Source organism: Panthera tigris, chromosome B4, assembly GCF_018350195.1.
Source record: "Panthera tigris isolate Pti1 chromosome B4, P.tigris_Pti1_mat1.1, whole genome shotgun sequence".
NCBI lineage: Eukaryota > Metazoa > Chordata > Mammalia > Carnivora > Felidae > Panthera > Panthera tigris.
In genome coordinates, this window is record NC_056666.1 from 28,580,636 (window position 1) to 28,606,987 (window position 26,352).

Below are 26,352 nucleotides of genomic sequence, written 5' to 3' on the forward strand. Positions count from 1 at the left end.
GGAGTCCAGCCTGTAAGAATGCCAACCCAAGGAGCACACTCTTAATTACAGAAAAGAATCTGATGGTTCCCAGAAAGGAGGTGGGTGTGAGGACGGGGGCACTTGTTGTGATGAGCACCAGGTGATGCATGGAATTGTTAAATCACTGTACTGTACACCTGAAACTAATACTATACTGTAAGTTAACTAACTCAAATTTAAATAAAAACTTAAAAAAAATGCACATCTGTCACAGACACACTGGGAAAGAGACTGGGTTCTTGCATCAGCCCACACCTATTTAATCCACACTGTACTCATACTGCACGGAAATATTAACACCGATCTTTTTAAAAAGCATATGTGGCATATCTCAAAAAAGGATTTGAAGGGACCATTAAAAACAACAGTAATGCATTTGAATGGAAATGAAACAAGAAAAAAAAAATGAACGTGTTTAAAATTTATACTGAGGGATGGAATTTTAAATCTGGTTTGATTAGAAGAGGTTAAATGAAAATATCACGCTGAGTGAACAAAGCCTGTCAAAAATGACCACATATTGTATGACTCCATTCTTACGAAATGTCCAGGATAGGCAAATCTAGGGAGACGGAAAGTGCGATTCCTAGTTGTTCAGGGCTGGGTGAGATGTGGAGGTAGAGGAGTGATACCTAATAGTATGTGGTTTCTTCCTGAGGTGATGAAAAAATTCTAAAATTGACTGTGATGATGGCTACACAAACCTGAATATACTAAACACCATTTAACTATACATGTAAGTAGGTAAATTGTACAGTACATGAATTATATTTCAGTAAAGCTTCTTATAAAAACAAAACAGGGTCTGAAGAGATAGATGGGCACTTTGCAGAGATTTTAAGATGACATCAGGAAGCTAACAATGATTACAGTATTATTTTCATTCCTAAATTTGTAGCTTTCTTTTTCTTACTGCTAAGGCGTTATACTAACCAGATTTTAACTCACAAAAAGGGAGTATTAACCCATATTAACCCATTAAGAGTGGGAAAGGCAGGCTTGGTGGAAAAAAGCACAAGTTGAGAATAGGGAGTGGAGGGCCAAGAAAGGGAAAAGTCAAGGAGGGCAAAGCCTCAATGCGAAGGGGCCAGATGGCCTGGAAGAGGTGTACTGCAAAACAGGAAAGAAGAGTTGTATGATTATGTGGAAAAAAGAATGGAGTCACGCAGAACTAACAAACCTATTCAACTTTTCACTTGAAGATAAAAGAATCAAAGAGGAAAATACTGGTGAGACAGTTCCCTGTGATGGCCATCAGGGGGTACCATGTGTCCAGGATGGTCTAGTTGCTGTCGAACTCTGGAGAAAAGGGGTAAATGGTTTGGGAAATAATTTGCAAATTGTCCTTTTAACTCTATGTGGAACATTTGCAAATTTGTGTTTCTAGTCTAACCTAGAGATTCGCTTTTACCGAAATGTAAATAATTTATAAAAGGTCTCCTTAATAATTATGTATTACCTGTATTTCAAATAAGTTAGAAAGGACTTCTGCTTTTTTTTCTAGATGCGCTAATAAAGAGTATTAGGGTAACAACACCTTAGATTCATACACAAATTCCTGACACCACCACTAAAGTCATGTTCACTTTTATCTTTAATGTTTATGTACCCAGTACTATGTTACATAATGCAAAAGATCAAAAATAGAAACTAAAAAAGTAGTCACTATGTATCCCTTGGGAGTTTAAAACCTTAGTAGGGAGATGACAGGTACATGAGTTAACATTTACACTATTCGATGCAATAAGAGACTTGGCAATTCAGGAAAAAAAGAAGAGATCATGGGGCGCCTGGGTGGCTCAGTCAGTTCAGCGTCTGAATTCAGTTCAGGTCATGATCTCGCAGTTTGTGGGTTTGAGCACCGCGTCAGGCTCCGTGCTGACAGCTCAGAGCCTGGAGAGTGCTTCAGATTCTGTGTCTCCCTCTCTCTCTACCCCTCCCCTGCTTGCTCACTCTCTCTGAAAAATAAACACCAAAAAAAAATTTTTTTTAAAAAGAAGAGACCATTGTTATGCTAAGGTTAGTCTGGCAAGGCCTCTGAAAGAGTCAGTCCTGACTCTGACAATGAATGTCAGAAGGAACTGTGTACAACATGTGATATGAACCATAAAAGATGTGATTCAGTTAGGGAATGGAGAAAGAGTTACAAAAATAAAATGGCATCCGTGGAAGCCTTTGCCTCTAAAAAATCAGAAGTATCATATAAGTAAGTCTACTACAGTTCCATAAAATAAGTAAGTAACAATAAAAGTTTGTCTTTTAAAAAGCTTTAAAAGTTTTATTTATTCATTCAATAAGTATTTACTGAAAAGCTACTACTCTGTGTACCCACAGAAGTACTAGGGCTCCTCTATTACTGCTCTAATAAAGCTTTTCTTTGTCTAGCAGGGAAGACAAACACAAATAGAGGGTCTGAGGTTCCTATAAGAAATAAAAATGAAAATTGTTATCTTATTTTCTATAATCAAGTAATATACAATTACATGCTACAAAGAGTATTACAGAGAAATCTGACCAAATCTAGAAGATTCAAATGAGATTCTCTGAGGAAGCAAAATCGGAACTGAACTTGAACAAACAAACGGACGTTAACAGGCAAAGATGTGGGAGAGAAATGGTTCAGTGGACAGAGAAATGACATGTGCCAGGACCTTGAGCTGAAAAGCAGGCTCTTTTGAGGAAAGAAGTACAGTGCAGCTGAGGGAAAACAAGCAAGGAGGGAAAAGGAGGACACAAGAAGTGTGAGGTAAGGCTGGAGCATGCTCAGTCTTGTAGTCCTCATTACAAATGTTGATCTTCACTCTAAAAGAAAAGGAAAGCCACTGAAGAGGTCTAGCAGGATCAGCCCAATACAGGGAAGACCAGGAGGGACTGCAATACACAGATTAAGTAAACTTTTCGTCCAAGTCAAACCAGGTCTCTGAAGAGAAGTCATCTGGAGGTTTTCAGTTTAGGGCAACCTTAAAGTTGAGTTACAGACCTCTAATATTCTTCTGGCTTAGACCCGTCATTGAATTGTACAGCACAGAACAAAAGTGGTGTCTGTGCTCATTAGGAAGAAGGGAAACTGCTTACCTTTGGACTGCTGTCCTGAGGAAAAAAGAGTGAAGTATAATTTGACAGTATTTTCCAGGGATGTTATATTTATTTTAAAAAACCGAATATAAATTTGTCACTTACAAATATGGTATATAAATTAATCATGAAGATACCATATTTTGCATAAAAAGGGGGCTTTTAAGTCTATAAAATGATTAAATTCTTAATTTAAACCTATTTTATGATTATTATCTAAAAAACCAAAGAAAGTTAATAGAAGCCAAAGAAATATTTAAACATTATACTTAGAGAAAATTAACTTATTGAAACTGATTGAAATAACTGGACTATATTATACTATATGCTATCATACTAACTGTATCTTGGTGCTTTGGTGAAGAGGGAGAAGATTCATTTTCAGGAAAGCAGGGTTTTGAGGCAGTTGGAGATTCCTACAAGAAATAAGTAATGAAAAATGTTACTCTATTTTATAGCATTATATTTCTCCCTCTATTCGCAGTGGGAGAGCTTAATAAGGGAAGCTAAAAAATTTTCTTCCTAGTTATTTTCTTTCTATATTCAGCTCTGAAACTAGTATGGTATTGATTTATAAAATACAGATGTCTTAAAGTTAATGAAATATGACATATTTTATTCTAATTATAGTTAAACTTAAATACTGCATACAGAATTACTCAAAAGAAATGATGCATGTTGCCTTAATACCATGATGTTGTATCAGCTTCAACTGACCACATTTAAAATAGGTAAAATCTAAACACTTATGGATAAAAATGTATTAGTCACCATACTAACTGGCTCTTGGTACGGCAGGTATGAATACCCGGGATTAAGCAAGCAACAGTCACAAGAATGACGTGGCAACTGCCAGAATGAAAACTTTTTTGGTTAATGGTTATCTATGTAAATTAAATTAAATGGTTATTAATATTTAAAGTAATTTATAGCTAACTTTCAATTACTAGAAATAAACAAGATTTTTTAAAACACACAAAAAAACTTTAAAGATTAATAACTCTCCAGAAAAAAAATGTTTTAATGTCTAAGCCTACAAGAATATATAACAGGAGCAAATCGATGGTGTGTATTTTAAAAGCAATTCTGGTTTGTCAATATTAAGACATGTTATGTGATTTCCACCACAGATGTTTACAAGACTCTTCATAGAAGACAAGACTGAAAAAACCTTTTTGGTACCCACAGCCAAACTCCATTTAATTTTTTCCATTCCCCTAAATGCTTTATGAATAATCTTAGGAAAAGAGAATTAGAAAAATCATATGCCAACACTTATTATTAGTTTTCTTATAAAACTAAATAATGTGTTTGCACATTCATCTTCACATCTGTATCAGTCTACCATGGTTATGAAATCAGGTACTGTTAACAAACCTGGAAATTTGTATTAAAACACGATAAAAAAAAACCATCCACTCCATATCCATTCACTTGGAAAAAAATATTCAGGTTTATACCATATAAAGTTTGTAAACAGAGAAACTAGATAGTAGTGAAAGTTTACAGAGAAAATCCCTGAAGGGACAATCTTACAAATCAAACATTCAAAGCCTATATTACTAATGAAGAAACATTAAAAGCATATCAAATGTATCTTTACAAAAAGAAATTACACATATCTAGTATAGCTTCACTTAAGTATTTTTCTGACTGCTTCAGATGTTTCACTTTTTAATTTCTTGTGTGTCTAATATTAAGAGTTTGAAAAAAAGAGAAAAGATAGATTTGATGACCCACAAACTAAAAAATAAGTGAATGGTAATTGCGATTTTTTTCATGACATTATCAGTCCTACAGAAATAAAAACCACAGCAAATGAAGTAATAATATATGTACAACAAGTAGAATTCTATAACAAAAGTTTTACACTTATTTATGTATATTTATAAATGTATGTGCATGTATATCTAAATGTCTATAATGAGGTTTTAGTAAAAAAAACATACATAGGCAGGAGCAGTGCACCCACACATATACATATACACACAGATATACACACATCTACCTTCTCCAAAGTTGTCTGACATCTGAATTAGGACTTGTATCATCATGACATTTGCTACATAGTATTAGGTTTCTTTATTATTTCTTTTTTCCTCTTTTCAAAGTCTATTCATTCATTTTGAGAGAGAGAACAAGCAAGGGGCGGGGAGGGGGTGGAGAGAGAGAGAGAGAGAGAGAGAGAGAGAGAGAGAGAGAGAGAGAGAGGGAGAGAGAGAGAGAGAGAGGGAGAGAGAGAGAGAGAGGGAGAGAGAGAGAGGGAGAGAGAGAGAGACAGAGAGAGAGAATCCTAAGTATGCTCCAAGCTGCCAGCAGAGAGCCCAAAGCGAGGCTTGATCCCATGAACAGAGTGAGATCATGACCTGAGCCAAGATCAAGAGTTGGGACGCTTAACTGACTGAGCCACCCAAGCACCCCACTTTCTATTACATTTCAAGTGACACATCCTTTAACCCTCATCATACATTACTCAGCTAGTTTGTTCTGGCATAGTTCCTCAAATCTTAATGTATATACTAGGTGGTGATAATAAATAGAAAAGCTTACTTGAAGTTATTATCTATGATTTCATTTATAAAGTTTAAGGTGTGGGTATTAAAAAAAAAGACCTTTCTACCAAAAATAAGTAAATCTCTGGTCACAAGAAAATCAGGCTATCAGAACTCTGAAACAATCAGGTAAAAAAAGAAATGTCTGGGGCAACTGGGTGGCTCTGTTGGTTAAAAGTGTCCAACTTCGGCTCAGGTCATGATCTCATGGTTCATGAGTTCAAGCCCTGCATCGGGCTCTCGGCTCTCTGCTGTCACCACAGAGCCCACTTCATATCCTCTGTCCCCCTCTTACTCTGTCTCTCTCTCTCTCTCTCTTCTCTCTCTCTCTCTCTCTCTCTCTCTCGAAAATAAATAAACATTAAAAAAGAAGGAATGTCGTAAGAACTTCAGGCAAGTTATTCTAACAACAGACTGAAAATAAATCTCAAAAAAGATTTTACAAGAGTAAGAAACTAAGTCTCCATCTGCAAAGTAATCATCCCTTTTACTCGAGAATGAAGAGGGAGTGGGGTTGTTTCAACAATGGCTTTTGGGGCACCTGGGTGGCTCAATGGGCCAACTTTGGCCAACTTTGGCCAACTCTGGCTCAGGTCATCTCGCGGTCTGTGAGTTCGAGCCCTGGTTGGGCCCTGTGCTGAAAGCTCAGAGCCTGGACCCTGCTTCTAGATTCTGTGTCTCCCTCTCTCTCTGCCCCTCCCCCTTCATGCTCTGTCTCTCTAGCTCTCAAAAATAAACAAAAATTTTTTTAAAAATGGCTTTTGCCTTAGAGCATTATATATGACAACATACACAAGCTTTGTGTCTACAATGAATTGTAATCTGGTTTTTGGAGTTAAATAAATTTTTCTATTAAAAATCTCTAGGAGGGGCGCCTGGATGGCGCAGTCGGTTAAGCGTCCGACTTCAGCCAGGTCACGATCTCGCGGTCCGTGAGTTCGAGCCCCGCGTCAGGCTCTGGGCTGAGGGCTCGGAGCCTGGAGCCTGTTTCCGATTCTGTGTCTCCCTCTCTCTCTGCCCCTCCCCCGTTCATGCTCTGTCTCTCTCTGTCCCAAAAATAAATAAAAAACGTTGAAAAAAAAAATTAAAAAAAAAAAAATCTCTAGGAATCTCACCTACTCACATTAATCCCAATGCTAAAATATTGAAGCATTCTTCAATAGCACAGGTTCCAGAATTTCATTCCTTTGATATGCCCTCTACTTTCAAATCACATAATATTCTTAAAAAATATAAATTACAAACTGATCTACTACTTCCGTCGTTGTTCTATTAGTTTATCTTACAAACATAATGTGTGTAGACTGTTTCTACAGCTGCACAAAAAACCTTCCATTTAATTTCACAAAAATATTAAAGTCACTAAAAAAAAAAAACAAACACAAAAAACCAACTTGTTTTGACTGATTGATATAATTTATAAAGGAATTTACATCTGAAAGTACCTAGGCATAGAGAAACACGCCTTAGGAGAGTTCATTCTGTTTTCACTCACACACCTGAAAACGTAGGAAACCTGTTAATTATGCTAAAGAAAAGTCTGATTATGATAAAATAAAAGAGTCCCCAGTGACAGATATCTTTTTAAAATAAGTTTTTTAGTTTTAGAGTGTTACTACTGCCCTTTCATTTTTACATTAGTATGGCTGATGTTCTACAAATTCGCATGAATTTCCTACTCCATCCCCAAAATGAAGATACAACATAAAGAGAAAACTCACAAGGAAGTTAAACACATTATGGCTTTTCCATTCTGATGTTTGCATCAAAATTTATCCCTTATTTGAAACAGAGAACATTACTTCTCAGGTTGATAAAAGTCCTCTGTGCAGAGAACAATTAGGGAAACAGAGGAGTGGGATTCCGATCTTCCCAGGGGATGAAGAAAATTAACTAATGTCTTTACTATAAAACTTCTGGAAGACTGAAGATAAACAGTAACAGATATATGATTTTTAAAAAGGGTTATCAAAAGTATTTATCACCTACTAGGCTCAAACGTATACATTATTAAGCCACAGATAAGTCAGTCCACTGTGCAAAAATCAGTAAGCTTCAAAACCAAAACCCATTCCAGGATAAATTGCTGCTGTCTATATATAATAAAACAGTAGTCACCAAAATAGGAGATCCACCTAAGGAAAAAGATAAAAGTATAAAGAATAAAGAACATGCCAATACTGTCAACAGTTTTTCTCAAAAAGTCCTACCTTGTCATTGGTGTCCAACACAATGGTGCTATGTCTCCACTTTGTTAAAACTATCGGTTCTTGCAGCCGCCTGTCCAGGCTCCTGCTTTTAATTATTTCTCTTTGTTGTTGGGATGAAGCATTATACTAAAAAAAAAAAATTATACCTCATAAATAATATAAACAAAAGTGGAATCTAAACATGCAGGCTCCAAATGACACATAATGTTAGGCGAAGTTCATCACAGGAATTTTTCTTGTCTCAGTTTTCTCATCTTTGACCACACTGTGGCACAACTGAGATGATCAGGGGTTTTGGTGTTGGACAAAGTTAACGTTAGCTTGGCAAAATAAATATTCAGTCTCCGTGGGTCTCCGTTTCACCAACTGTAAAACAGGCATAACAGAAACACCGTCTCATTCACACCGGTGTTATCAAAGTTAAGCAGTATGGGGGCACCTGGGTGGCTCACTGGGTTGAGTGTCAGACTCTTGATTTCGTCTCAGGCCCTGATCTCACAGTTTGTGAGACGGAGCTCCACGTGGGGCTATGGGCTGACAGCACGAAGACTCCCCCTCTCTCTGCCCCTCCCTGTGTGCCTCTCTCTCTCTCTCTCTCTCTCTCTCTCAAAATAAACTTAAAAAAAAAACTTAAGCAGTGTAAAAAGTGCTAAATATTGCCCTAATAGTAGATTCTCAGTAAATATTAGTTATAATTTGTAGAACGAAGTTGTTGAACAAATTTATTATTTTAAGGTTCCTTCTAATTCAAAAATCCACATGAATTCAATTTTTGGTTTAGGTTTTTAAAATAATTATTACATATAAAACAGTATCCTCACATTTAAAGGGTTTTTTGTTTGTTTTTATTTTTGCTTTCATTTATAAGCCAAACATATTATTATTTGTTTCTCTGAAGTGGTAAAACATAGCAGACCAGAAGACAGAGATGGTATTGGTTGGAAAGACCAATCCTGAATATATCAGTTGTGTGCAAAGAACAGAAAGTAACTCCCCCCTAAAATTACACAGAAAATTAAGAATGTATTATCAGTAAGGTATTAAATCATGTGTTTGAAATGTCAAGTAGATCAGCAAGCATAAACATTTCAGAAATGTGACGGTTAGGAGTTATACTGATTTATACAGCCAATTTTAATAAATTATAAGCAATAAAACATAATTAAATGACCAAAAATTACAGGCTACATTCTTCTCCTGAAAGCAAAGGACACCTAATACCTATCTGCTTCTCTCACCCGTAAAAAGCCCATCAAATCTTAAAATTTTAATGATTCATTACAATTCCAGTAAAATTATATTATAGGAATGTTTTTAATATTAAAAAATCTTCCAACATGTTTCTCTATGCCATTTTTTTAGTCTCCAAAATGAGCCTATATAGGCCCCCTAAACTGTCTCCCAAATCTGTTACTTCATTCTTCACATTAAAATTTGCCAAAGCCAGGCAGTCACATATGGCATTTGTTTTTAAATCACTGTTGCTTAACAATTAGCAATCTTAAAATCTGTCACAGAAGTTCACAAAGGGATAATTTCTAGAATGAACAAAGATGAAACTTAAAGGCTACACCCCCAAAATTCTTTGCCAGAAGTCTCTAAGTGAAAACAGAAATACACTGTCCCTTCAATACAAACATCGCAAGAACTAAAATGTATAGCTGTGTAGAGACATGTATACAAACCATAACAGATACCTACCTTAGCTTATGAGCTTTATAATTACTATAGTTGCTGAGAAATCCTTTCTACGCAGTATCAAAGATAACATAAAACTAAACTGGGTAATAAGCACAATTGTAAATGTGTTGGTGGTTTTACTAGGGCATAGTACGTTCATAAAAACAAAGCATAAATAAAATGTCAAACAGAAAATACTGCACAGACAGAAGACAAAAACAAGGCACCACATAATTAGAGAAAGGAAAAATAATTGTTATTTTTGCACAGTTGTGTGCAAAGAACAGAAAATAACTACCCCACAGTTAAAACACATGCACACACACACACACACACGCGTCTAGTTAAAAAGACGGCTAAGTTTAAAACTTTTCTAATCCCATTAAAAACACCTTTTTAACAATCTTAAATGAACTTTTATTTGAATTATTTCAAACATATACAAAAGAATAAAGACTAATGAAAACCCACCATCAAGTTTTAGCATATCTAATAGAAGACATTGCTTTAGGTACCCTTTAAAAAAAAAAGGAAAATATTATAGACATGTTAGAGACCCTCTGAACACATCTTTGAGATTCCATTCCTTTCCCTCTTTTCCCAGCAGCATCATATAATTCAGTGGTCATCATTCTCATCACACTTTGACATATACTTATGCACCTATAAATATATTTACCTGTGGAGTTTTAAAAGTGATATAAATGGAATCAGACCACATATTGCATCATTCTTCAACTTGCTTTTTGCATTCAACATGTTATTGTAAAAAACATATCCATGCTGGTGACTATGCAGTTCTGACTCACGTATTTTCACTTCTACAGAATATTACATTATATGTAAACACCACAATTTAACCATTTTGCTACAAATGGATAGGTCTAAGGTGGCAGTACTAATTTATTTATAGTTCTACCAGCAGAACATAATGCTTTGCACTGCCCTACTTGAATTGCTGAATTTATATGCATTTGTATATATAAAATAAATGTTAAGTACACATACACATTAAAAAAATATGTGAAAGGTGAAACGCTAGCTCAGTGTTTTAATTTACATTTTCTGATTACCTATAAATTTGGACATCTTTTCATATACTTATTTCATGTATTTCCTCTTCTGTGTATTGCTTAGTCGTGTATTTTGCCTAATTTCAACTGGACTTTCTCTTACATACAGAAAGGATCAGGAAGTTCTTTATATATTTTGCTTCTAAATATTTGTAAGCTACTTGAGTTCTTGAGTTTAATATACCTTTTCCTAGTCCATAGCTCAGCTTTTCCCCTAAAAGTTACCTTTTATATTAGTGTTTTGTTTAATTTGATGTAATCACATCTGTCAATCTTTCCTTTTATAGGTTTTCGTTATTGTAGTCTTTTTAAGAAATCCTTCCCATTCTGAAGTCAAAGATATTTTTATATAGATTTTAAAGTTTTGCTGATTAAATTTACATCTCTCATCTACCTGGAATTAATCATTAAGTATGACATGAGTCAAGATCTACACTTCATTTTTTTTTTCCATGAGAATAACCAATAATCTTAGCAACATTTATTGCACAGTCCATGCTTAACTCATAGATTTGTAATGTCAGATCTGAGCTTTCTATTCTGGTCTATTTCTCTATATGTGTGCTCTTACTACCCATCTTAATCACTTATTTTCATGAACCTCATCCCTCACATGCCCCACCTCCCATTTTCAGCAATACTTTGGTTCTTCATAGACCTTTGTTTGTCAACAAAATTTAGCATCAGTTCCAAAAAAGGTGGAGAGGGAAAAAGTAAGTGGAAATGCAGTGTATTTGTAGATTAATGTGGACACTACACTAACACTGGGCCTCCCTGTCCAAAACCACAATGGCATATTGCACCATTTATTCAGGTTTTATGTTCTTCCATTCTGCTCTGAAATTTTCTTCATTAAGATCTTACAAACCTTTAATAGGTGTATCAGTAGTTACAACTCTTCTCGTTGCCACTGCTGCTAATGTAAAGAGGATCTTTATTTCTATCACATTTCAAACCTGACTTTTTACTAGAGAAATGGGTAGTTGTTTTTTTTCTTTTAAGGTTCTTTATTTATTTTTAGAAAGAGAGAGAGTACCCTCATGAGTAGAGTACACACAGAAAGAGAGGGAGAGACAGAATCTCAAGTAGGATCTGCACTGTCAGCTCAGAGCCTGATGCAGGGCTTGATCTCACAAACCATGAGATTTAAGGCTGCCATTTTGTTTTTTATCCTGTTTATCATTCACATTTCTTCTTTCTTACCTTCCTATGTACTACTTGAAAAGTTTTCACTATTAGATTTTAATTCATCTATAGTTTCTTGAATATATCTTTTGTTGGCTTTTAGTGCCTGCTCTAGGAATTACAATTTACATGCTTAATTTACCACAGTCTACTAGTATCAACATTTTACTATTTCAAGTGAAATGCAGAAAACTTATTAACAGTGATATCACCTTACTCTCCCCTCTTTATGGTACTGTATTTGGCTGTTTTAAGTATCATCTCTACCAGGGCACTTGGGTGGCTCAGTTGGTTAAGCACTGACTCCTGATTTCGGCTCGGGTCATGATCTCATGGTTTGTGAGATTGAGCCCCATGTTGGACTCTGTGCTGTCAGTGGGGAGCCTACTTGGGATTCTCTCTCCCTCTCTCTCTGCCCTTCCCCTGCTCATGCACTCTCTCTCTCTCAAAATAAACTTTAAAAAAGTATCATTTCTAACTACAATGAGTACTTCAGAAATGTTTTAATTTTTGTTTTGAATGTCAAACATAATTTTTAAAACTCAAGACAAGTCTCCTCAGATATTCACCCTTTCCACTGTACTTTTTTCATTCTTGATGTTCCAGGTTTTCTTCAGTTATCATTTCCCTTCTGTGTGAAAGACTTCCTATAGTAATTCTTTAAGAACGTGATACTGGTAATAAAATTCTTACTTTCCTTTCCTTTGAAAATGTCTCTTTTATTTTCATTCTTGAAGGGCATTTTTGTTGGATGTACAATTATGGGTTTACGGTTTTTTCTTTCAGAATTTGAAAAATGTTATACCACTTCCTTCTAGCTTCATGGCTTCTGATAAGACATCCACTGCCATTCAAACCACTATTACCCTACAGCTACTGTGTTGAGTTGCTTTCAAGATTATTTTAGCAGGAAAGGAAAGAGAAGTCTTTAGTTTACAGAAATCTGACTACTATGTCTAGATGTGGGTTTCTTTGGATCTATCCTGTTTAGTGTTGCTCAGATTCTTGGTTTGCCTTTTGCCAAATTTGAGATGTTTTCAAATACCTAACGGTGTAAATATTATTTTCCAGCTTCACACTCTTTCTCCTCTTCTTCTAGAACTCCAATAAAATGAATATCATAAATATCTAACACTTTTGTATTTTCCCCACAGATTTCTGAAGCTCTGTTCATTTTTTAAAACTTTATTTTTTGCTGCACATGCTCATTTCAATACTAGTGACACGTTTGCTCAAAATCATTAGGGAAAGCTGGGGCACCTGGGTGGCTAAGTCAGTTGAGCATCCAATTCTTGGTTTCAGCTCAGGTCACGAACTCATGGTTTCATGAGTTCAAGCCCCGCATCGCTGTGTTGGCAGCACAGAGCTTGCTTGGGATTCTCTCTCTCTGCCACTCTCCCACTCACACTGTATCTCTTTCAAATAAAAAAAATAAACTTAAAAAAAATCATCTGGGAAAGCAAGTCACATGACTGAACTCAGTTAACAGCAGAATGTACCTCCACTCACAGTGGGAGGCCTCTACAAGGCACACAGCAAAGAGCACTGATACAGGAGTGGGTGCAGAACGGATCCAATGATGCACTCTACCACAGTAGGTAATATGGTCCTTTACCCTTTGATGGTTATTACAACTGTCTCCCTATATTGAAGTTCTGAATATCCAGTAAAGTTTGTCAACACGTAGATTTATTTTTATATATCCTAGTCAGTATTTAAGGCATATTTTCTAGTTAAAGACTCATGCCTTCATTCAATTTTAGAAAATTCCTAGAAATTATATTTTTAAATACTATTTCCCTATCTTTTCTCCATTCTCCTCTTCTGGAATTCCTAGTATATGAATACAGGAAACCTCTCACCCATCTTCCATTTCTCTTAACTATGCTTTAATATTTGTTATCTTTCTGCCCTTCTGTCTGTAGTTTACACTACTGACTACCTACACTTTTTATTGCACTATCTCTTCATCTGAAATATTTCTTTTCTTAAAATGTTTTATTTATTTTTAAGAGAGAGACAAAGAGTGCACATAAGCGGAGGGGCAGAGAGGGGCGGGGGGACAGAGAATTCAAAGTGGGCTCCATGCTGATCGCAGAGAGCCAGATGCCAGGCTCAAATTCAATAAACCGTGAGATCATGACCTAAGCCAAAGTGAGATGTTCAACCGACTATGCCACCCAGGCGTCCCTCACCTGAAATATTTCCAATTTATTTTTTATCATATTCACCTATTAAAATATCATTTGTATTTATTTTTCATAATTTCTTGTTCTTTTTAAATGAAAGACTTCATTTAACTCTAGACATCTACAACATATTTATAAAGTCTTCATTAAGTTATTTTAAAAAGTAATTTCAACTGGAGTACAATGTTCTGATTCTGGATTTTTTCATGTTTATATAAGTATTGGGGTTCTTTATGTGTTTTACTTAGAATTTTGGAACCAGACTCATTTTGAGTGGGGGATATTTTGTTTTGTTCTCTTTTCATTCATCCTTATTTTTCTCTCCCAGTCCTTCCTCCTGTCTAGTTTTTTGTTTGTTTTAGTTTATTTATTTTTGAGAGAGAGAGAGAGAGAAAGAGAGGACACGAGTGGGGGAGGAAAAGGAGAGATGGGCAGAGGACCCAAAGCAGGTTCTATGCTGACAGCAGAGAGCCCAACACAGGGCTTGCACTCACAAAATGTGAGATCATGACCTGAGCCGAAGTTGGACGGACATTCAACTGACTAAGCCCCCAGGTACCCTGCTCCTGTCTAGTTTTATGATCCCCTTCACCTACACCCAATTTAGAACCAGGTATGCATAAATGTATGTGTGTATGTATTCTGTCTCACTTAGCTGTCATATGAACATGTTTCTTCTTTCCAAATTTACAGCAAACTCCTTGAGGGTAAAGACCATGCCCTATGCATTTGGATCCATTATAATACCTACACAGAGCTGACAAAGATATATTCATAAAATAGTTAGCTAAGTTTCTAATATCTATCTGCACTGGGAGTTACAAACCTATCTCATAGAATTTATTTTGGATTTACTAAGTGGTAAATTGCTTAGAGTACAAAATTTAACCTATAATTTTCTTTATCATACAGTAAAAATCCTTTAAATAATGGTTCTAAAACATTTTGTCTTTTTTCCTCATTCCCACTGTACCCAAATCAAACCTCCCTACATCCAATTTAGTTAGAAGTTCAAGAAACTGCCCATTCTGATTCTGTCCAAGTGGCAAATATTGGCAGAAAATGAAATAATATCACAAAACTAATGACTCACTCCCGGTCACAATCAGCACTCACTTCCATTGTTGTGGAACTATCCTTAAAGGTTTTGATATCACTTAGTCCCTTGCCTCTCTTCTTTCTTTCATCCAGGGCATCTCCACAAACAAGTTTCTTAATAGTGAACTTTTAAGTCTTTTGACCAAGGAAAGTATAGGAGTTAATACAAAAACAAACAAATACTTAGCTACCAGTTAAGTACAGGTTCCAAATTGCTCCTTACATAAGGTCATCCTGGAAGCCTCTTCTTTCAATGGACCCTGACCTGAGACAAATCGCTCAAAAGGCAGCTTGTGTTTGATCTCATTACTCCAGGTAATCAGAAACTACTATGAAAGAAGATGTAATACAATAAGATTTTTCTATAACTCAAATGATATTTGACATACTTATATGAGCTACAATGAGAATTTGTCAAGTGGAACAAAAATTTAATATATGTTTAAATTATTTAATTAATAATATATTAATAAAATATTGGCCTTCTATAATCTAAATCACTTTCAGTGAACTAAGTTTCCAGCAGATTTATCTTCTGATGTCTTTAAGTAAAAGCAGATCTCATATTTTATAAGCCCAATACAATCAATCATTGTTACATAGTTCTCAATATTGAATAATGTCCCCAAATACATATTCTTTTCCCAGCACATAGGTATTACATATTTTGACTCTCACCATCCATAAGATTTTCAAGATTTTCAAGATTTTCAGGGCAGTGAAAATACATCATACAATATTATAATGATGGACATGTCAGTATACTTTTAACCAAACACACAGAATATACAATACCAAGAATGAACCCTAAAGTAGACTATGGACTTCAGAGATTATGATGTGTCAATGTGGGTTCATCCTTAGTAAAAAAATATACCATTCTGGTAAGCAATGTTGATAATGGGGGAGGCTATGCATGTGTAGGGGATATCTGAGAAATCTCTGTACCTTCCTCTCAATTTTGTTGTAAACCTAAAACTGTTTAAAAAACTTAAGTCTTACAAAGAAAAAGAAAACCCACAATGTGATATCTTCAAAACTCTTTGCATAAAGGAGTTTTGTAATTAAAACATAAAACTTATCGTCATTAACAGTAATATGTCATGGAGGCGCCTGGGTGGCTCAGTCAGTTAGGTGTCTGACTTCGGCTCGGGTCATGATCTAACAGTTCGTGGGTTCGAGCCCTGCATCAGATTCTGGGCTGAAACCTCAGAGCCTGGAGCCTGATAAGGATTCTGTGTCTCTCTGCCCATCTGCCACTATTGCTCTCTCTCAAAAATAAAAACATAGGGGCGCCTGGGTGGCTCAGTCGGTTAAGCAGCCAACTTCAGCTCAGGTCATGATTTCGCGGTCCGTGAGTTCGAGCCCTGCGTTGGGCTCTGTGCTGACAGCTCAGAGCCTGGAGCCTGTTTCAGATTCTGTGTCTCCCTCTCTCTGACCCTCCCCCGTTCATGCTCTGTCTCTCTCTGTCTCAAAAATAAATAAACGTTAAAAAAAATGTTTAAAAAAAAACCATAAAACAAAACAAAAAAAAAAAACAGTAATATATTATGTTGCAGATAGCATTTGTGTTTTTTTAAGTGTTTATCTTTGAGACAGACAGAACACAAGTGGGGGAGGGGCAGAGAGAGGGAGACACAGAATCCGAAGCAGGCTCCAGGCTCTGAGCTGTCAGCACAGAGCCTGATGTGGGGCTTGAACTCACAAAACCAAGAGATCACGAACTAAGCTGAAGTCGGAGGCTTAACCAACTGAGCCACCCAGGTGCCCAACAAGTAGTACCTATTGTCTATACATAAATTTTAATACAACTTCTCATTTTGAAACTACTAAAAATGGTTAAAAATATGAAATACTTTTTTCTGCTGAGCTGGACAAAAGAGAAAGTACCTGTGTAAAATAAGTGCTAAAATATGTGAATATAAATAGTCACTTGAAGATTTGACAAGGCTTTTTTTAAACACAAGAAAAATCCGGAGCTGTACTTGATAGTCAAATTAACCAAAAGAGCTATTATTTCCTTTATCCCCAACCCTTATCCCCGAATGTTATCAAGTTTGCATTATAGCAACTTACATCATTCTTTGATATCTTAACATTTTATTTTATTTACAAAATTTTTTTTAATGTTTATTTTTGAGAGAGAGAGGGGAGGGAGAGGCAGACAGAGAAGGAGACAGAGGATCCAGAGCAGGCTCTGTGTTGACAGCAGAGAGCCTGAGGTGGGGCCTGAACTCACAAACCATGAGATCATGACCTGAGTGGAAGTCAGACACTTCAATGACTGAGCCACCCAGGCGCACTGAAATCTAAACATTTTAAAAGGTGTCAGACTTAAGGGCACCTGGGTGGTTCAATAGGTTAAGTGTCTGACTCTCTATTCCAGCTCAGGTTATGATCTCACAGTTCATGAGATCGAGCCCCAGGTCAGGCTCTACGCTGATAGCATGGAGCTTGCTATCTCTCTCTCTCTCTCTCTCTCTCTCTCGCTTTCTCTCTCTCAAAATTAAAAGATAATACTAAAAATAAAAGCTGTCAGACTTATAATGGAGTTCTTATGCTAGTGGCTCAAGATAGGCCACAAAGATGTTCTTAAAAGTCAAGTACAAGCGGTTCATCTTTTTCTACTAATATCAACCCTTATAATTTCATAAAAGAATTAGAGGCAGATAACCTTCACATAGGAAGAAACCACCATCATTACTACTTTACTAGATAGTGTTTCCCAATCTTCAATTTAGTAACACATAGTGAGTTTTTCTATATGTATCTTTATACTAATACTTTTCTTTAAATTGACTGACTTTGGTAAAGAGACAAATTTTTTTTAAAAACTGAAGTTTACCTGATAATTAACACTACAGATACGTCTGCTGACTATGGCTGTTTTCTAAAACATCAAAATACCAATTAAAATTTAAAAGCCTGCTCAATATCATTTAAAATGATCTCAATACTACTAGTGACAAGCACATGACCACTCTGAAACCTGCTGCCTTTTAAACTCAACCCTAGTGTACTTATCTGAAAGGAGATATCCAGTGAGAGCCCAGAATATCTTATCAGCACATGCTGCTAATTACTGACACAATTACAACACATATTTACATATGAGAATAAACTGGAATATTGAGCTGCTTTTTTTTTCCTCCTAAAAAAAAAAAAAAAAAAAGATTAGGGGCACCTGGATGGCTCAGTCGGTAAAGTATCTGACTTTGGCTCAGGTCATGATTTCACGGTTTGTGAGTTCGAGCCCCGCGTCAGGCTTGCTGCTGTCAGTGCAGAGCCAGCTCTGGATCCTCTGTCCCTCTGTCTCTGCCCACCCCCCGCTTTTGTGTGCTCTATCCTCCCTCAAAAATAAATAAACACTAAAAAAAAAAAAAGATTAAATGTAAAACCAACCTCACGTAGAAAATTCAATATATTCAAGATAACTAGGTATAAGATGTCATTATTGGCACTGAAGGGGATGCTTATCTCTAGGAACAATGAAAAACTGATTTCAAGTTAAACCAGAATTTTTGAATAGAAATTATCAGTATTATATAGTATTATAAAGATAATACACATCTTAGAAAAATTTACCAAAAAGATTCTCAGTGAATTCTGAAAAAAAAGTCTTGTTCTTTAAAGGTTGAATAAAAATTTTAAGTAAATCTGCTGAAGCAATTTTCAGATAATATTTTATCTGCTATTTAAAACAGAAATTCAGTGTTAAGATTTATTACCTTTGGCAATTCCCATTCTGACCGAGATCCATCTGCACTGTAGTAATATTGTCTACCTTGATCATCAACATGCTTGAGCCACTATAAAAACAAAATAGGTGTTACTTTTTCAATTTAAGTAAAAGTAAGTTTAAGCTTATACAACCAGAGATATTAGATATTTTCTTAGGAATTTTATTCTACTTGCTCAAGAACACTATAAAAGAAATTTACAAACTTATACTAATAGATTTGTATTTTAAGTTTGGTAAAAATAAGTAAACTCAATATTAATTTCTTTAGTTGAATTTCTTTTCTCTCTCTTTCTTCCAGTGTGTCAAGCTAGTTCCAATGTCAAGCACCACTTAATGTAAGAAATATGTAACAAAGATACACAGATACACATATACACCAGACACAGAGCCACACTCACTCTGAAAACAAGGTTGAGAAATTAACAAGAGAAATTTTTTTAATCTTCAAATATAAAACTATTGAACAATTTAAGCCAAACTTAATGCAAACCCTTAGGAATTACCTCCTGTAGCCAACAAATTTCTTACTCAACATGATTTAAGTAATACTAATAAAACTTCGTATAAAATAATACAGGGAATATGTGGGGCAAAAGACTAAGCACTGCTAATATAAACAAAATTGTGAAATAAATGAAAACTAATGTTTCCTTATGTTCTAGTGTGAAATAATTAAAGCAGAAATGAGGGGTAAAAGCCCATCTCCATTTATTCCCAAAGGTCTATTCTCTAGGCAAGCACAACCTTACCTTCTCTGATGACACGAGATATAATACATAAAATTTCAATATGCATTCCCAAAATAGTTAATCAATCATAAAATAACTAGACTCATGGTTTTTGTTTTACGTAACTTGGTTATAAAATAAAAAGCACAGAAAGTGAAGCGGTTTATCATAGAGACACATGCTGAGAAAACGATTCCCTAAAAACCATTCCCCCCCCAAAAAATATAAAGAAATATGTTTATTGAAGAAGTTTAAACAGAATGACACTCAATAGGTCTACTCTTATAAAGATTTGTCTTAAATGGGTTTTGACACCACAAGAATCACTGTAATTATAAAGTTTAAAACCATGAATCAGTAGTTATAGTGAGTTTTCATGTTGTCAATTGCCATGACTACAAAATTACAATAAAGAATATTTTCATGAGTTTTTAAAATACCAAACTTGAGTACACAACTACTTTATGAGAAGATTCTGCCAAGAAAACTAGATGAGAAAAAAAGAATGTACCTTTTCATTAGTATAGTCACTGGTATATAAGGTATGCCCACGTTCATCCAACTCTTCTGACCAACCCCTTGGAGGAGAACCACACTGCCTATCTGACTGGCTGTAACAAATGCTGTGGTAGTTTTCTTCTGATGAAAGAAGCTATAAATAGTCAGAAACAGAAGTATTTTTCTTCTTTGAAAAAAAAAAATATATATGCAGCAGTTGCAAATCTAAGCAATAAACTGTATTTGGCTGAAGCACTAAGATATCTTGACTATATATATCTTAATATTTTCAAAACAAATTGTTAGTCTTTCAAAGAGTACACTGTAAGTGGTAAGGTGAAATTAATAATGGTTATTTTAGCACAATAATGCAACCCTGGAAAAATTCTCTATAATAAAACTGAAAACAATGTTTTCAGACTGAGAGATAAAAATGCTGCCTTCTATTTAATGCTGCTTTTGAACCAAAATCAGGTTAAAAACTGACAGGAATGTGTGTATGGGTATACACATCCATGTGTAAGCAAAATAGGGGATGAGGGTACTTCATTAGACTGAGTTTCTTAAAAATTCTCACTCACCTATATATACAAGTTCCTAGACAAATGCCTGACAGTGTTCGAAAAATAGATCTTGAATGATTTTTTTAAATGTGTGAAACTGAGAGGTAAGAGACATTAGTTTTATAATACTGTATTTTATATTCTAAATTATTGGCAAGATTTCCTAACTCATTCAACCAAACGTTTATTAAAGATGGTTGGGAACTGAACTTCAAAACAACAAAAAATAATATTAAAAAAATTCAAACATGATAGATGAAAAAATTCAGTATGGAAGTAACTTAGGTATACTTTACTTTTAAAAGCATGAGAGAGGGGCGCCTGGGTGGCTCAGTTGGTCGCGCTTCCGACTTTGGCTCAGGTCGTATCTCACAGTTCATGAGTTCAAGCCCCGTGCGGGGCTCTGTGATGACAACTCACAGCCTGGAGCTTCAGATTCTGTGTCTCCCTCTCTCTCTGCCCTTCCCCTGCTCACACTCTGTCTCTCTCTGTCTCTCTCTGTCTCTCTCTCTCTCTCTCTCTCTCAAAAATAAGCATTAAAAAATTTTAAAAACAAATAAAAATAAATAAAAGCATGAGAGAATCCAGACATATAAGACAAGCGATTGAGACGGAGAAAACCTAATCTCTGCTTTTTTCAAACAAGAAGTATCATAATGTGAGTAGCAATTTACTTACTGCCCTCAAATGTCATTAATTCAACAAATATTTACTAGATTAACTCTCATGTGCTAATGACCTTTCCTGGGTCACTTTTAGGTAAAATAGTTTCTACAATTAAATCTTACTTAATCAGACTGCATTTTCTCCCACCACAGAATACTAAAATACTAAATGGTCTAAAATAGTAAAATGTGTAGATTCTCAATGTAACTTAAAGATACAAACATACTAATAATAACATAACACAAAAACTGACATAAACAACTTTACAGAAGCCTTGCATAAAGTGCGCTATATATGTTCTGTAACAGGAATTTTTTTTAATGAAAACTTATTGCAAAAATCAGAATTTATTTTTATTTAATTGAGGCCACTTAAAATATAAGTTCACGTAGGCAAAGTACAAGAAAATCTTTTAGAAATAGAGAAAAGAAATCTATACAGTAGAATAATATTCAGCCCTAAAAGAGAATTAAATTTTACCATTTGTGACAACATGGATGGACCTTAAGGGCATTATGCTAAGTGAAGTAAATCATAGCGAGAAGACAAATACTATATGATCTCACTTACGTAGAGTCCTCAAAACCAAACAAAACAAGCTCATGGATGCAGAGAATAAACTGGTGATTGCCAGAGATGGGGAAGGCAGGTTGAATGAACAAAGGAGACAAAAGGCACGAAATTCAGTTACAAAGTGAGTAAGTCATGGGGATATAATGTACTGCATGGCAACCACAGTTAATAATACTGTATTGCATATGTGAAAGTTGCAAAGAGAGTAGATATTAAAACTTCTCATCACAAGACAAAAACTTCTATAATCAAGTGGTGACAGATATTAACTAGATAGTGGTGATCATTTTATAATATTTACAAATATTGAATCATTAGGTTGTATACCTGAAGCTAACAAAATATTATATGTTAATTATACCTGAATAAAAAAAACTAGTAAAATTAATTTAGGAAACAAAGTTACTAAATCAATTTTTTTGTAAATATGACTTTCTACTTGGCAAAATGCTCCCATCATTTCCCAATTTTTGTGCAGTAAGATGTTCCTTTCTTCCATGAAAAGAAACCTCCAGTATCTCAATGTGTTTCATTACAGAACCAGGAGTACTTTGAAGATCTTGATTGTTTACTGCTAGAAAGGAGCTATTTAGTGGCAATTAAATAAAAGTAAGATTATTTTTGGCAAGCATTGTCAATGTTAACTGTGCTATATACTCATAATTCCATTCAGCAGCATATTTAGCTCAGTAACTTTGGGGTATATATTTTGCAGCAAACATGGCCTAGTAGAAATAAAGGGGGCTACACAGATGTCCCATTTACAGGGGAATGACAGGGAGGTACTGAAATGGGTACCTGGATTAAAACAATTTAAAATATTAATTTTTTTTAAGTTTATTTATTTTGAGAGAGAAAATGAGCAGGGGAGGAGCAGAGAGTGAATCCCAAGCAAGAATTGTGTCAACACAGAGCCTGATGTGGGGCTCGATCTCACAAACCCGTAGGATCATGACCTGAGTCAAATCCAAGAGTCCAGCGCTTAACTGACAGAGCCACCCAGGCACCCCTAATATATTAAATTTTTTAACACATTCTTTAAAAAAAAAAAAAAAGTTTATTTTTGAGAGAGACAGAGACAAAGAACGAGCAGAGTAGGGGTAGAGAGAGGGAGACACAGAATCCAAAGCAGTTTCCAGGCTCTGAGCTGTCAGCACAGGAGCCTGATGCGGGGATCAAACTCATGAACCACGAGATCATGACCTGAGCTGAAGTTGGACACTTAACAGACTGAGCCACCCAGGTGCCCCAAATTTTTTTAAAAAAATTATCAAGAAGCAAGAAACTGACTAAGAAATACTCAGAAGTCAAAACTAAGTAGAAGCAAGAATCCAAAAGTATAAGAAGAATATAAAGACCAGCTTTCTCTTTGAAGGCATTTGCCAATCCCCAAACTAGAACATTACTTTTCAAAGTCATGAAGCATTGGGAAACAGAACTCAAGACTACCAAAAGTAGGGAGTCTAACAGAATTCCCCCCTGAAAATAAAGAACTGGGACCCCAAAGAATTATACCCTCAGATTATCAGTTAACCAGAAACAAATTTTGTCCCTTTATTCCACACAAGAGAAATCACGGGAATCTTCCCAAATAATGGAAGAATGGGAGGGAAAATGGGAGACTCTCCAGCCACAAACCAGTCTTCATGCAATCCAAATTACTACTACCTAGGTGGCCTGTAAAAACTAAAGATGAAAATTCAGTTTCAAATGTTCACAGGACACTAACTTCCTGGCAGAAACAAAAGCAAATCCCCTCTGATGGAACAGACTGTCAACCCCAGCACTAAAGACTTCCTATATATGAACTATAATCTCATCTTAAAATACACACACACGGACAAGATGTGAAACAAAACACTATAAGTTAGAGACAGCAAAAAAGCATCATAATCCAACTCTTAAAGACTTTATATACTAGAATTATAAAAAATAAAAGACTAAAGAAAGATAGGACAAATGAAATATATGATCCTTTACTGGATCTTTTATTGCAGGAAAAAAAATGTAAAGGATATTACTTGACAAATGAGAAACACTGAATATTAACTATGTATTAAATAGTATTCCAATATTAAACTTGAGTATGATAAATTATTTTCCACCAAAAAAAAAGGTTTGCTAGAAAATGTCCTTATCCTTAGAACATAAAATATTATGTTTTCTTATCCAAAAGGTTCAGAAGAAAATTACTGGAGGGTAGAGAGCAGAAGGAGGGAGAGAAATAAAGCAATTGTAGCAAAATTTAAAACTGGTAAATCTTGACTAATAAGGCTATGTAGTATATGGATGTTCACTATTCTATTCTTTAGGTTTAAAACTTTCCAGAGTAACAAGATGGAGAAGCTCCCCAGATAAATAAAAACTAACAGGTTTTTAAAATTCAAGGATTGGTTTAATATCAAATAAAGAAGGGGGATCCTGGGTGGCTCAGTCGGTTCAGTGTCCAACTCTTAATCTCGGCTCAGGTCATGATGTCTCTCACCATTTGTGAGTTTGAGCCCCCTATTGGGACTGTCAGTGCAGAGCTTGCTTGAGATTCTGTGTCTCCCTCTCCCTGCCCTCTCCTGCTCACACTCTCTCTGTCTCTCTCAAAATAAATAAATAAACTTACAGAAAAAAGATGCAAAAACAAATAAAGGTGAAGAATAGTGAACTGGAACTACATCTAAAAATTGAGAAGCACAGAGAGACCTAGAGATACAATACACAAGTATAAGGGAAATCAAAGAGACATGACCAATGTAAGCAGATTAAATGTTCCTCTAATCAAAGTTCCAGAATGAGAGGAAAGAGAAAATGGGACAGAGGCTATATATAGATGACCAAGAATTTTCTAGAACTAATCAAAGACAGGGCTCCTCAAGTTCAAGAACCTCAAAAAAACCCTGGCAGGAACTAAAGATACCCTCACCTAATCACATCATAGGAAAATTACAGACATGGAATTTAAGAGCTGCCAGCGAGAACAGACAAGGAATGACAATCAAACTGAGAGCTGAATTTGCAATATCAACAATGAAAGCCTGAAAACAGGAGAATAAAATAGTCAGTGAACTAGGAAAAAACAGTCAACTCAGAACTGTTTATCAAGTAAAGATATTCTTCAAAAATGAGGAAAATTAAATTTTCAGACAAAACTAGATTCTATCACTAATAAATCTTCACTAAGAAAATTTAAAAGTACATACTTAAGACAGTAGTTAACCAAAAGTTAACCAAGATATCTAATTTGCATAAAGGAGTGTGAGAAAAGAAAGTGCTAAATACAAGGACAAATTTTATGAGACACCATGTACAAAGAAGGGGCTAAAAACAGAAATAAAAGACAAGAACAGCAAACAGCACACGGTTCTTGTATGGCTTTAAAGAGCAAGAAGATACTAACTTTAGACTTTGATATACATGCACCTTAACACTTATAAGGCAGGGTTCTCAACAGCAGCACTACTGACATTTAGGACCAGATAATTCTTCATTGTGGGAGCTTTCTTTCATATCATAGGGTGTTTGATAGCACCTCTGGCTTCTACCCACCCAATCAATGCCAATAGTCCTCCACCAGTTCTAACAACCAAAAATGTCCCCAGACATGGAGTGTCACCAGGAGGCAAAACTATCTCCAGCTGAGAACAACTGTTCTAAACACTAAAATAATACGCCTGAATTAGATGGATGATTGAACACTTATTTCCTCTCAATCCCCACTAGAAGTACTCAAATATGCTTTAATAAAAAGACCTAAACTCCCAAGAACAGGGAGAACACAAGAAGAGACAATAGTCACAAAACTCTGGAAGCTGAGAAGCAGATGAACAAAAGACTAAATTATCTGCAAAGAGCAAAGTCTAAAATGCTGGGGGTAGTGGGTGGAGTTGGAGAGGGAAGTGAAATCCAACCACTTTACAGAGCAGAATCTTCAAATGGCTCAGGAACTGACAGTATTAGGTCCTCTTTGAACTGGGGATGAAGAGAGGGTATTGCAATGAGCACTAAAATTGCCAGAATCCCTTTCCTTCAGGCCTGACCGCTAGGTGTGCACCCTTCCCTTTTCCCAGCAGAAGTACAGGAATTCACTCCCTCTTAAGAGGGAAAAAAGATTCTGATTTGAAAGACAACACACACAACTGGGACATGAGTACCAAGCAGAAAGAGGAGAGACTAAACGCACACTAAATGCTGACTACCAAGACCCTGGCAACCCTTACTTTCCTGGAAGATTTTAAGACTTCTGTGAAGACTCATTAGTCTAAAAGGAAAGACCTAATGGTTCTGACATTGGAGACTCCCTACAAGCAGTTGATCCATATAGCCATAAAGTGAAGTTCAAAATGCTTTCCGATTTTGAGAAAAAATGATTTCCAACCTAGAATTCTATACTCACTCAGGCAAGCTATCAATTAAATATAAGAGCAGAATATAAACCTTCTCGGGGCACCTGGGTGGCTCAGTCAGTTAAGCAGTTGACTCTTAACTTCAGCTCAGGTCATGATCTCATG

General features: G+C 35.6%; 1 protein-coding gene across 4 annotated transcripts in view; it reads right to left on the reverse strand.

Annotated features, from left to right (window-relative positions):
• ARHGAP12 (Rho GTPase activating protein 12) overlaps positions 1–26,352 on the reverse strand; it is a 120,435-nt gene that overhangs the window by 27,921 nt on the left and 66,162 nt on the right. For 3 of the 4 annotated variants that reach the window (XM_042991338.1, XM_042991336.1, XM_042991337.1), the window contains 4 exons: positions 20,065–20,205; positions 18,812–18,892; positions 7,859–7,984; positions 3,438–3,512 (listed from right to left, as the gene is read on the reverse strand). In XM_042991338.1, coding sequence (XP_042847272.1) covers positions 3,438–3,512; positions 7,859–7,984; positions 18,812–18,892; positions 20,065–20,205 — 423 coding nt within the window. The remainder of the gene's footprint in view (positions 1–3,437; positions 3,513–7,858; positions 7,985–18,811; positions 18,893–20,064; positions 20,206–26,352) is intronic. The other variant, XM_042991339.1, reaches the window with a different exon arrangement.